The sequence below is a fragment of the Poecilia latipinna genome, unplaced genomic scaffold (genome assembly GCF_001443285.1).
Source record: "Poecilia latipinna isolate Pla-1442-1.1 unplaced genomic scaffold, P_latipinna-1.0 Scaffold952, whole genome shotgun sequence".
Lineage (NCBI taxonomy): Eukaryota > Metazoa > Chordata > Actinopteri > Cyprinodontiformes > Poeciliidae > Poecilia > Poecilia latipinna.
Window position 1 is genome coordinate 54,564 of NW_015113568.1, and position 13,613 is coordinate 68,176.

At 36.6% G+C, this 13,613-nt stretch overlaps 1 protein-coding gene across 3 annotated transcripts in view; it reads right to left on the reverse strand.

Moving 5' to 3' along the window:
- khdrbs2 (KH domain containing, RNA binding, signal transduction associated 2) overlaps positions 1–13,613 on the reverse strand; it is a 96,327-nt gene that overhangs the window by 47,829 nt on the left and 34,885 nt on the right. For all 3 annotated transcript variants that reach the window (XR_001427070.1, XM_015049595.1, XM_015049593.1), the window contains exons 3-4: positions 11,948–12,064; positions 3,321–3,467 (exon numbers count right to left, since the gene is read on the reverse strand). Coding sequence is in view for 2 of the 3 variants with exons in the window: in XM_015049595.1 (XP_014905081.1) it covers positions 3,321–3,467; positions 11,948–12,064 (264 nt within the window). In the remaining variant the exon portion in view is untranslated. The remainder of the gene's footprint in view (positions 1–3,320; positions 3,468–11,947; positions 12,065–13,613) is intronic.

The following is a 13,613-nucleotide window of genomic DNA, read 5'->3' on the forward strand; positions in this document are numbered from 1 at the left end:
TGTGTTTTTTTTTTTTTTTTAATTTTATATATATATATATATATATATATATATATATATATATATATATATATATATATATATATATATATATATTCAAGCATGTACCATTTCCAATGAATGTTTTGATTTCAGACAACATGAAACTGCACAGGTTGTTTAAAATAAAAACTGATTTGAAGATCAGTCAAGAGTTCAAACAATAGTAAGCTAATCATCTTGAGTTCATTGATCCAATTTTCTTTTTCATTTTAACATAGTACCAGATCAAATATAGAATATTTTTGTTAGTATAATTATTAGGAGAAAAATATGATTTTATTGACATGAAATTTACACCAGATGTCAGCAACACCTCAAGGAATGGGAATAAGGAAATAATAAACATATATAGCAATAGACACTTGATCAATAGCAATAGAATGCCGTCTGATATAATGTTCAATAATGTCGTTGAACCGCACAGCCTTGTGAGAGATATAGGCAGAAGAAAGGCTACAGCCGCTCAACCTCTCACAGCCAGCTAAGCAACAACTTGTTGAGTAAGTGGCACAGAAGCAGTTTCATGTTGCGCCTCATAACTGCTTAGAAATAATAATAATAATTAAAAAAAGATGAGGAGTGAAAGAATAAATGGAGCAGAACATCTCAAGAAGGAACTGTGGATGAAGGAGGAAAGGTAATGGGAGTATTTCAGATATTTAAGACAAAACTAATCAATAATTAGGAATATCGACTGATATTAAACCCTCATATCATGATGCGTTTTTCACACTGTTCAGCCCTACCACAACCAATGGAAATGAACTGATGGTTTTTAGAGGGTTTCTCAGCACAGAGGTATCACACCAAAGCCATTTCACATTGAGTAAACTCAAAAATCAAAACCTCTTTCAAGACCTTTGCAACTTTATTGTTGCAAAAACCTACTTATGGTATTGGTTACAGATGGATCATGCACCACTGGTGTCATGATCCTGGTATGCGAGTGCGCTTTTGTGCTGGAGGGCATGTCTTCAATCTTCATCATCACTGCTGTAATGTTCTCACTAAAACCAAGAAAATAGAGCATATTTTCCAAGTTCTAAAGTCTTTACTCTGGGCTGTTGTAGCTCAGAGAACAACCTTTAAATAACACATATCAGATCCACTTTTTTAGCAAATAAGTGCATCTTTTTGTGCTTATTTGTGCACAAAAAGATGCACAAATAAATTACACAAAAAGTAATTTTGTATACTTTGAGTTTCTAGGAGAGCAAACATGTTTTACTGACTCTCTCCCGGTGCTATGTGGATATATTCATATTCTTTATGGCTTATGTTTTATTTTTCTCTACTGTCTATAACGTTTTCTTGTTTATTATGTCACCATATTTGCTCAAGGTCATGACTTCCAGCTAATCAGTTTTGTGAATCCGCCATTTTTTTCCTCGATCGATTTTGTAGTCCAAGTTAACTTATGTCAAAATTGCTAGTGGACAAGTGCATTAATATTTTAAAAGGTATGACATACATGGACTTCATAGGTAAACCATACTACATATATAGTTGGTTTGGAGGGTAAGCGTCTAAATACAGTATTAACTCCATTGCGATGCATTCATCTGAATATGTGGTTCTGCAGGTTCGTCATCTTCCTTCTCCTGTTCTGGGTCAGACCCTGGCTTGAACATGCTGGATGTTTGTTGACACAAACTTGGGAATAAAAGGTTTCTCTCTGCCGGTAGAAAATTGTAGAGCGTTCCATTTTTTTCAAAGGTTTTATTGACTCCAGTGACCTATATTTGAGAGTGGTCACACAAGAAAGTTGGTAAAGAGAGGGTGGGAAGACATGCAGCAAAGGTCATCAGACCAGGACTCGAACCTGTGATGGCCATGTTGGGGTCATGGGTTGTGCTTTACCCCTTTGCCACCACAGCACCACCAGAGCATTCCATTTTGCTACTCAAACTACAAAAATGGCCGAACAATGTGGAGTGGAGTGCTCTGCTATACTGAGGGAGGCGAGGTGTGAAATGTCTCTTTCACACTGAAAACGACCGCAGCAAAATGCAGCAAAGAGTTGTTCTCAAACGCGCCTCAGAACGGGGGTAAACGAGGGGTCGGTGGAGTTACAACAATATATTGTTATATTTATTATTTTTGAGAGTCTTTCTAAGACACACACACAAAAAAAAAAAACACCTGTAGGACACATGCACACAAACATAGTTGGAGGGACTTTCTATTGACTTCCATTCATATCTACAGCTTAACCCTAACCAAAACTCAATTCACACCTTAGTCCCAAACATAATCCCAAACCCAAAAACAGCATTTCCCCTCACAGGGACCAGGGTCTGTCTCCACAAGGAGAAGTGGCCCCAACAACCTCACAACGTAGACAGAGAAAAGGTCCCCACAAGGATGTAAAAACATGGTACACACACCCCCCCACACACACAAAATTAATGAATTAAAAACTACAAAAATAAAGTTAAGTAATCAAAAATACGCAGGATATTCCAAATGTGAAAAAAAACTCGTGTGGTCTTTGCCCGTGAAAACTTTTTTAAATAACTTAATGTGTGACCTAGGATGTTTAAAAAAAATTGGACGAAAGAAGAAACTACTAGCCATTGTGCGTGCTCAAAAAGCTTTAGCTTTTAACATCATGTTGTTTTAGCACTTTTATAATTAAATAGAAGGTTTAAATGGTTTGCAAATCACTTCATTCTGTTTTAATCTATACTATACGGCATCCTAACCTCTTTGGAAAGAGGTTATAATCCTTTACTAATTTGTTTTTTGGCACTCGGTGTTAAGTAATTTGTATTTGCTTTAGCTCAGTGCTGTTGCAGCATCATCACCCTGCTGGCCCAGTTTGCATACAGAGCGCTGGCTCAGTACAGGAAGAAGCGTGAACCCCATAAAGTAGATCCATCCAGTACAACTCCTCTATTAGGCTTGTCACATTTGCAAAGCTTGATTAATATTTACAGCTTAGACTCAGCAAGAGTACACAACATGCACACTAATTACAGCAAAGTTCTTCAGGCTCTGAGTTGCAAGAGTCTTGCAAGTAGCTTCATACTGCATTTTAATTGCAGAATACATTATTTTTTTTTTCTTTGGAACAAAGAAAAAAAACATGTAGAGCAGCAGAGATAAACCTCTTACTTATATCTTCTTTTTCTATAAACAAAACCTTGCATATTCCAAGCCCAGCAAAAAATTAATAGGTCTGGTGGAGAAACAATCAAGTCAGCAGTAGTGACTATTGTTCTCTTACAGAAAAATAATAAAAAAAAATAAGGGAGAGAATCAAGTCATAAACTTACAGGAACAAGAAATTTTTTAATTTCCTCCAAGGCATGACTCATGCGGGAATAGGCCTCTCCCGGTGGAGCGAAGACTTCAATTAAAACGTGTAAATCATTACACAGGTGGGCGTATTTGGCCTCCCCGCTTTTCCGTAATTCTTCTTCCTGTAAAAATAAAGGAGTCAGTGAAATGATTTTGCCTTTGTGAACAGAAGTCACATTTTAAACTGCGGTAATATTTTTATCTCGTGATTATAGTCTTTGGCATAACCAAATATTCATTAATAATAAAAAGCACACTTTGCTTTAACACAAAACTGTCTGAAGGCAAACCCTCGCCTCTCCAAAAAACAGGAACTCATATTCTGTCAATTAAACTCATATTAGCTCATAATATCCATAGTTCAAGGAATTTCTGTAATATATATATCCCAGGTTACAAATATTATTGGACTTCTGATTATTCAAGTTTTGGACCTGCAGCAAGATACAAAGGCATGCCATGCTATTCAACATTTTATTTCAAAATAAAATTCATAAATAGAATTTTTCACATCCACTTTACAATCAGGATTTTCACTTCTAAGTGTCGGTTTATCACATAAATCATTATAACACACATTGAAACCGGAGGTCGTAAAATGAGAAAATGTGGAAAAAGATTCATGAGGCAGAAACAATTTTTTTGAAAAACTTCCCAGTTTTTCAAAAACTGGGAAGTTTTGTGGTGCCACATCCAATGTGGTGCTACATTCAATGTCTCATTCTAGGTAAAGGCAGTAGTGTTTGAAATAACATCACCAACAAACTGGGAAGTTTTCAGATATACATTACTAAATGTTTTACGTTAACAAAACTTCCATCATGCTAAAAATTGCAACAACACTTGAGTCATCTTTTTATTCTAGGAAAGGAAAATGACAGGCTTAATCATCAGAGACAAACTGCAAATGCAAGTGTTTTTGCTTGTTGTTTTTTGTATTAGTCATCAAAGCACTCTTGCTTTCATAAACGTAAAGCATTGTGATGAAAATTGCAAAGTTTTCAGATATATGTTTTTAAAGTAGATACCATAAATTGTACAGACAAAATGTGATACTGCTAGAAGGATGATTTCTTTCTAAAATAAACTCAGCATTTCAAGTTTTTATCTGTTATCGGAGCCCCAGAACTGGCTTTAAATACAGGTTAACATTTGATTTTATCTTTCAAACTAGCAGTTGTACACAATGTTATTAACAATCAGCTGCTAACTGCAAAATATGTGAAAGCAAATTGTTCACTCTTCCTCAGAAGGTTGCTATTTTTTTATTGTTGTTTTTGGTTGTCAAAATTCTCTGATTTTTATTAATCAAGGTACCCAAATTTATTGAGGAACTGTTTCGGTTCTATTGGAAAGAACAGTCAATTTTTCAGTAAATTCCAAAAGTGAATTAATAGTTAAATGAGACATAACAAAAATACTTGGCACAGCGGATTCATAGATAAATGAAGAAAATGTGGGAAATGATCAATTCTGATGTCAAACATAAACAAAGTCCACACATGTCCCACCACCTTTAACTGTGGTAGCGTATTAGCGTCTGGATTTCATATTCAACTCCTGGAATCATGTTGAACGCTATTTTTAAGTGCATTAATCTTTGGGTTGTTTTAGAGCTATATTCCATGAATGATTCGGGTATCTTGATTATTAAAATTCCTGTCTTGAAGCTTCATTAAATTACGTTTTACTATTAAGCACGCGTTTTTCTGGCCAGGTGATTATTTATGTTGCACAAAAAAATCTAGTTATGCTGCTAACTTGAATGTTAGCATCATAACATTCAAGTTCGATCGAGGCATCCGAGGGATTTTGTTGACAGATGAAAATGTCTAGAGTTTTTATCATTCTTTGGGGGAACAATAAGCATTCTTAAAATAACTGCTGCATTGCCTGGAATAGGACAACCTTTATCCTCTCATAGCTTTTTCTTAGTGGCTGCTTTGGGGTGAGTGTCATTGAAGTGTGCGGTAGATGTATTTATATAGGTGGAGTGGATAGACTGAACACAGCAGACTGCTGTAGCTCATGCTTTACAGATGAAATGAAAAATGTATTTACCACCATCCCAGTCTCAATAAATGGGCGGCGGAGCACACCGTAGTGTGAGCAAACTGTTAGAGATGCACAAATATTAAAAATTTGGGCTGCTGTTGATACCCGATATTACAGTATTTACAAATTATTTTATTTTTCCTAATTTCTTATTTGATTACTTAATTAATTGTCAGAATAATTGACAATTTATTCAATTACTAAATTAATTGTTTGCAACATCCCTGGTTGTCTTATTGGTTATATTTGTTATCCAGACTAAAAATCAATCAAGAGAATCGTGATAGAATGATTCTGTTGACCATAACTTAGCCTTTAAAATGGATAAGTCATGGTCTACATGAGTTTTTAAGACATTCTTTAACTTGTAAATATTAATTACCCAAAATGAAAATGTTCAGTGTGTGTAAACTGCTGACCAGAACTGCAACTTGTTTCCCTTTTTTGTCTGAATTGATCCATCTTAAACATCAGCACTTAAGGGTTGGGTTCTTTACTCAAGGACAAGTGGCTTTTAGTGGAGGTGGGAGTGTCAGTCATGTTCTCTTTTCCCATCAGCCTGATTGTGGATTCCAACTCTTGTCCTCGCACTGCAGAACTGTTTTTTGCCCTTTAAGAGAGGTCGTCTTTAATTAAAAGCACTCCAGGATTTTAGCAGTCTTTGCATGTCTGTCAGATCACTATGGATCTGATCAAAACCTACATGTGGACTGTCTTTGTGTCTTTGCTTCTAAGATGTCTAAAAGCAAAACAGAAGACAGCACAAATGACGCTAGAAGTAATTATTATTCCTGCAGTGTGCCTGACTCTTCGATGAATTTTAATAATTTTCTTCCACAGCGACTTTAAGGCATTTGTGACCTTAAGAAAATTCTTGCGATGTTATTTTCTCTAACAGTCAGTATTTGATTTGCCTTGTGTTTCCGTCTCATGTTAACCTGATGAATACATGTTGGTTAATGACGATGGAGGTGAAAGTCAACAAATTACAACAGTCCAGTTCATTTTCTCGTTGGGGAGGATGCCTCTGACATTGTCTCTGGTTCAGGAGTGGCTGAAGTTACCTTTAGACCTAAACAGGAACGATCTAGAGTCAGCACACAGCATCAGTTATTACAACTGGAAATGAGCAATAAGGCCCAAAATCTCTGTGCAGCGATTGACTCAAACCTGAGCCTCAGAGAAACACAAAAACAGTTACGAAGTCAGCCTTCTATAACCTGAAGAACATTTCCAGGATTGAAGGACTCATGTCCCAGCAAGATCTAAGAAACTCATCCATGCATTCATCTTTAGTCGCATTGATTACTGCAACAGTGTCCTCACAGATCTGTCTAAAAAAAAATCAGCTCCAGCTGATCGACAACGCCTCTGCTCGCGTTCTCACTAAAGTAATAGTTGTAAACTGGCAAGAATTTTGCACATTTATGCAACATTCAGTTTTTTTTTTTAGATACGTATCCCACATGAATTATTCTGAGGTAAAAAATAAAAATACAAAGTTGAAATTTTGGGCTGTTGACGCATTCAACCACAGTTCTGGGGAATTTATGCTGGCTGCAAGACACTGACATATGTGTGATATATAATTAGACTTTGGCTGTGAATGCTCGACACTGTCAAGTGGCCATCTGCCTTAAATGGCAGGATGGCTTTTATCCATGACCTCTGGATGTCAGTTGCATTTCCTTCAGACCGGCTCAGATAGTAGACGAAATCAATACCGCAAAAAGAAAAACACCTAAATCTGAAAGGTATCGGGCCTCTGTCTGCAGGAATCTGACTGTCTAAAAGTTAGTCTGCATGAAAAAGGTTTGTACCAAAATAGACTTACATATTTTTGATACAAGCATATTGTAAAAATAGATCAATAAATTAGTGTTTAAACAGCAGCAGCTATTGAAATGGAGACTACCCCCTTTGCATACAGGATTTGATTTATTTTGGCCACGATCCCTGTCTCATACTCACAGGTGAGGGTGATGATGTAAATGGACCAATAAAATTGAGACTTTCTCTTTTAATCTCAACTTTTTTTTCTCACCTCTACAACCAGGTTTAAACATTACATCAGCACTGTTAAAGTAAATATTAACTGTACAGATATAACAAAATCAGCTGCTGTGCCAAATGTTTGGAACACATTGTGTCCCGGCCTGGTCAGATTTAAAATTGAATCAGATCAAGTCTGCATCAATGTCAGGTGAGTGAAGTCTGCTCATCTTCCCACTGAGTAGCTCACTCAGATTCAGTGGTAAATGTTTGTTTGCGTGGTCATTGCTTGACAAGCAGCTATGACTGTTGAGAAAATAACTCATGTGAGTTGCAGCTGCTTTTTCCACCAAAGCACCATAATAATGATTGCTACCATCTCTTGCAGTAGTTGACGACAGCAGTTCGATGAAAACTCAAGCGCGGCGTTTCAAAGTGATTTTAGATGGTGTAAAGTCTTAACACCTGAAGCTGTAAACGTGTCTCACCGTCTCTTACAAGTTATACAAATGGATATAATACAAAAAGTGAAAAAATAGCACAGCCTTTTAAATGTGTTCTTTTCAAAGAAATGTTCAAAATTAAATGTCCTATCTTTTTATTTTATACATCTCTAAAAACAGATTTAGCTCATATAGATTTGTTTATTTAATTAAAATATATTTGTTTTAGTCACTTAAAAAAAAAAAGTTAATTATTACCGGAAAAAGTTAGAAACTTTGGTTGAAATAACTTCCCTAAGCTTCTTTTCTACCAGACTCTGACATCAGCCCTCACTCCTCACATTCAGCTGCGAGACGCTTCAGGGGTTTCTTGCATGTACAACCTCCTGTCAAATCATACCAAACATCTCACTGAGATCTGGACTTAAAAAATGCCTGTGCTCTCCCATTTTGAATTTGAATTTATTATGGGCCCTATAATGGTGAGGTGGGCAGGCCCTGCTGCTGCAAAGCATACCAAAACCATGGTCCTCCCAACTCTATTCTTCACAGTTGGTTTGAGATTTATTTTTTTTCCTGAAATGCTGTATTTTATCTAAGCCAAACTTGTCTCCTGTTCTGGTGACTGAATAATTAAAGAATGCTCCGTCCAAATAAAATTGTTCCAAAAGAAATCTTGGTTTTGTTTGAATTCTTTCAAGAAAACCCCAGTCTGGCCTTTATAATAGTTCTAAAGAGCAAAGGTTTCCTCCTTGTAAATCCGTTTGAGGTTGTAACAGTACACAAAGATAAGAGTTAGGTTTATATTCTGGTTATAAAGCCACAGTTTGGTAGGTTGCATTAAAAGGTAATAATAATAATGTTTTTCTTCGGTCAGTAGAAAACAGACTTGTTTTCAATTTCTGAAATTCATTTGATTCTGTTACTTTCAAAGACTTGAAAAACTGAAAGATTTGGTTGCACTTTTTAAAAACGTATATGTATATATTTTTAAGATGGTGCCTTTATTTGAGAATAAAACATGTTTAAATCAATGGAGCTGTTTTAATATTTCAATGCCCTAGTGTACCACCTGTCCTTGAATGCAGCATGCTTAACTGCTGGGGAAAATCCTCTCATCAACTAGGATTCCTCCAACTTGCATTTTGCACCATGTACAGAATTTGGGATGACTGGATGCTACAGACAGCCATTTGGACATCAGATGAATTTTCGCCAGTACGAATGAGGTTTCCATTCAGCTTGACGTTATTTCAGGTAAGTCAGGGCAAAGTCACTCTTCAAGAGCCAGTATCCCTGCATGTTTCAGTGCTTCAGTGTTGCTGATCCAGGGAAAGAACTAAAACATGCAGAATACCTTGAGGATTGACTTTGAACACTCCTGATGCAAATTATTCAGTCAGATCGAGAGCAAGCTACGGTTTAATAAAACCGCGGTCAATGACTGCTTTATTTCTCTACTCCAGCTGCACGAGAAACTTTAATGGTCCCAAACGAGAGTTTACCAGGAGCTCTCTCTGTCTAGAACAGTGTTTCTCAACCCTGGTCCTCAGCGCCCCCCTGCTCTGCATGTTCTAGATGTGCCTCTATTCCAGAACATCTGATTCAAATGATTGCATGACCTTCAAGTACTGCAGAAGCCTGTTAATCACCCAGAGATGCAATTCAGGTGTGTGGCAGAAGGGAAATACCTAAAACATGCAGGACAGGGCGGCGCTGAGGACCAGGGTTGAGAAACACTGGTCTAGAACGTAGCATCACACGTTTACTTGAGCACATCAACATTGTACATCAGTTAAGGTTTAAAACAGCGCTATATTCATTTGTGATATGTGCAAACCAAACTGACAGCACTGTATTGGCTACTTTTGGTACTAATTCGTGTGCCACTACATACCCTTCACACTCACTATGATAGTTAAACTTATTTAGTCTCTTTCTGACTGCATGCACTGTCGTGTCGGCAGCAGCAAGAGACAATTGCAGGGTCCATGATGACATTTTATTGTCTGATGAAACTTATCTGTGGTCTTTACATCTTGTGGTCTGCTTCAGGGTGAACTTTTTTGAATAGCTAGACGTGGGCATATTAGATGTTCTTCTGAATGTTCTCCACTTGTAGGTCTTGTTTGGTTGACTAGAATACCTTATTCTAAGGGCTTTTGCGACTTCTATGAAATTTTGTGATCTTTTTTTCTGACAACTTTGGACAGCATTTTGGATCCGACCATTGTGTTCACTCTGACTTTGACAGTCAGGTACACACCAAGCCAAATACCGAGGTATAAACAGGGCAAAAGCCTTAAAAATGCTCAACAAAAGGCATATAACATAATGATGTGCACATTATGTTACATGCCTTTTTGTAATTTCTGATATTTCAAGTGTGAATATATCGATGAATTTCAAAGTTTATCTCTTTACCAGAAATTGCATTTAAATTTAAAAGAATGATTACCACAATTTGTGTAAATCCAGTCTACACTCCTTCCTAAGCTCTGTTTCTGATCCATATTAACTCTTTTCTGACCCACAGCTTATACTTCAGCAAAAAGTCTACTGTTAGATTTTAAGACTTTTGTGCTGCCTCCTGCATGCATGAACACTGGTACTGGACAGGCAGCTGCACTTAGCAGTGACATGAAATGTATTATTATAAAGCACAAAACTCCATTAAGCTGTGGGTAGCCACAAGTCCATCTGATAATCCAGACAAAAACACCCTTTCACATTATCAAATAGTCTTCATGGTTCTGCGAAACTATCAATTACAGGCACTTTAAAGTTTTCCTCACCCCGTCTTTTCCTTGTAATGAAACGGAGAGGTCCAGTTTCAGTGAAGACATGGGAAGGCTGCATGTCTTTTGTCACGTCAAGATGTCTGAATCAAAGGCTACAGTAATAATAGCACTGTAACTCAATAGGAACACTCTGAGACCTGTTATAAGCATGAATATAAGCCCCAGAAAGCAGTCTGTCCTCACGCCTGGTTGGGGACCATAAGTCAACGAGATAAATGGCTCTGTCAGGGAGATTCAATACTTTCGATTCCTATTTGACAAAAGCTATGAAACAACATGAAAGGGAAAATAATTTTTCCAATTTAGTTCTGTAAAATGAAAATTATATATATTTTACTCACCTTTGCGATATTTTAAGAGAGTCACTAGAATGTACATGAACAGTGCAATATAAACTGCTGTAAAATAGTATTTAGATCCCTTATAGATTTATTTTCTTGTTTTTTCTTTTTGGGCACACTTTAAAGTTTCAAATCGTCATATTATATTATCATGGATGCAAAATTGTTATACAAAATACTGTAAGCTATCCAAACCAACGTGGCTCTACAGGAAGACATAAATGCCCCATTTTTAAATCATGAATTATATGTAATTAAGCCCATTTATGGTGAAATTTCAGAAGACATACCCAGGCCTAATTTCCGTCTGATCTGAAGAATCAGGAAATTTCTTAAATATTATCTGTCTTGACAACATGAAGTAAGTGAAAAGATCTTAGAAGGTGAGCTCCAGGATTTCCCCCAGTGTATTATAAGCCTGGTGGACCACCAGGCTTATCAGCTAGGTTCATAACTGACACATTGAGCTGGGTAGATGGTGCAGCACCAACTGTGCCATCCCCGCCCCTGTGCATGTAGTGTGAAAAATGTAGTCTGAAGCAAACGTGGAGTTTTCTGAACTTGATAAAGTGCTACACAATTACAGGCCATTTACTCTTTAAGGTCAAGTTTAGAGATTCAACACTAAGACAATAATCCAAAGCGTACCAGCCGGTCCATATCTGAATGCCTAAAACAAAAAGAAAACTAAACACAAAATTCAGTGGCGCCCAGTCAAAGTCTGAACAGAAGCATGATCAAATACTATGACATAATCTTAAACAAGATGCTCAGTTTTCTAGCAATGTGCAAAATAAAAACATTATTTTTTGTATTTTCTTTGGTTATCTGGTAGTACATTTAAATTATTTCTAATCCTAAATGTATGTTCATAGTTAAATATTCCGTAGTTAGTGCTTGGGTTTCTGTAAATAATCCTTCTATGACTGCCAAATAACCACATTTCAGCACAAATCAATATGTGTCTTACTTTTTCTTTATCCCTCATGGATCCTTTGCCAAGGATGGACATCTTCACTCCTGTCTCCTCTTGTAATCTTTTCATAGAATTCCCTCGCGGTCCAAGCAGCTTCCCTACAAAGTTAAACTGAGACAGGAGAGAGAGAAAAAGTGAAAATCAAGCAGCTTATTGGTGCTTCCAACATATGAGAAGAGGACAGATGTTAAAAAAAAAACTGAGATAACTGAAGACAAATGTCACAGAGTGAGTCTCTCTCCGTAAGTGTTCAGTGTAAAAGGAATTTGATCTTTTTGGAGAAAAGGTTAGCCATAAAAGACATTTGATGGCCATTAGTCATCCTGTTTCAATAAAATTTCACATTCCATTCGCTGTGAGAGAAAAAGGCTGTAATGTAGCCTGTAATAAATCAATATCATTTTGGTCTTTGTGCCGTGCATTAAAGGTGAATGTGATTCTCATCTGCGGTCCAGGATGACATATGTGTCTATCCCTCGCCTGCACTGTGCCCTCGCTAGTGATGTATCATATCTGTATTCACCATCAATGTTGGACTGTAGAAGTAAAAAAAAATGGGAGCATGGACTCAAACCAATAACGTTCCTGAAACAGTTCCAGAGGTCAGCGCTGAGATAAAGTCAGAAATAATGAGTTCCCATCCCATTGGGAAATTAAGTAATACTATCCAGATGACAAACCATCAGATTCGAGCCTCCAGGCTCTGACTATCATTTGCTCTTTTATTTTGCACCATCTCATGTTCATATAAAACTATTGCAAACATATTCATACCACTTTATTTATTTATTTATTTATTTATTTTTACCATTTTAACTTATTGCAACCACAAATGTATTCTACTGGTAATTAAAGTATTAGACCAACACAAAGTAGTACATAAATAAGAGGGGAAAGGAAAAGATGAATAGTTTTCAAATTATTTTACAAAGAAAGATCTGAAAAGTTCTGTATTACTTTGATATCCAAAAATAAAATCTAGGGCTGCCAATAAGAGTCCCACTGTGGATGATTGTTCTTTGAAGGCCTTAAATGTTTGTAAGAGAGCATAAGTGAACAAAATGCATCATGAAGCTCAATGAACACAATTGATAGGTCAGGGATAAAGTTAAGGAGTAATTTAAATATAACTTTAAAAAACTATGCCAGTGTTTAAACAACACAGAATTGATCAGACTGTCTCCTTCAAAAGAAAAGAGCTTGGCAAAATTCAGACCTTAGAGACTATTAACTCTGGAGGAGCTGAAGTGATCCACAACTCAGGTGGAAGAATCTATCAACACAACCATCAGTCATACGTTCCACACACTTGTAGTTGGAAAGACCAAAGTCACAAGAAGTCTCATTTGCAGTTTGTCACAAGCCAGAGGAAACAACAAACATGTTAAAGAAGGTGCTTTGGTCAGATAAGACCAAAACATGTAAATCACTATATGTGGCAGGAAATGTTTTCAAGGTTTTCAAGAGTATGTTGCCATTTGGCAAGTTGCAATTGTTCTGTCATGTCAATTGGTATTGGCGATGTTACATGTTGTCTGGAGACATGGAGAAAGAAATACAATTCTACTGATTTTAACAGTGGAACCAGCTTATTAGACATGTGATTTAAAGTTCACTTATGTCAGAACGTGTTTGGAAAAAAGTGCTGTCATCTCATCTT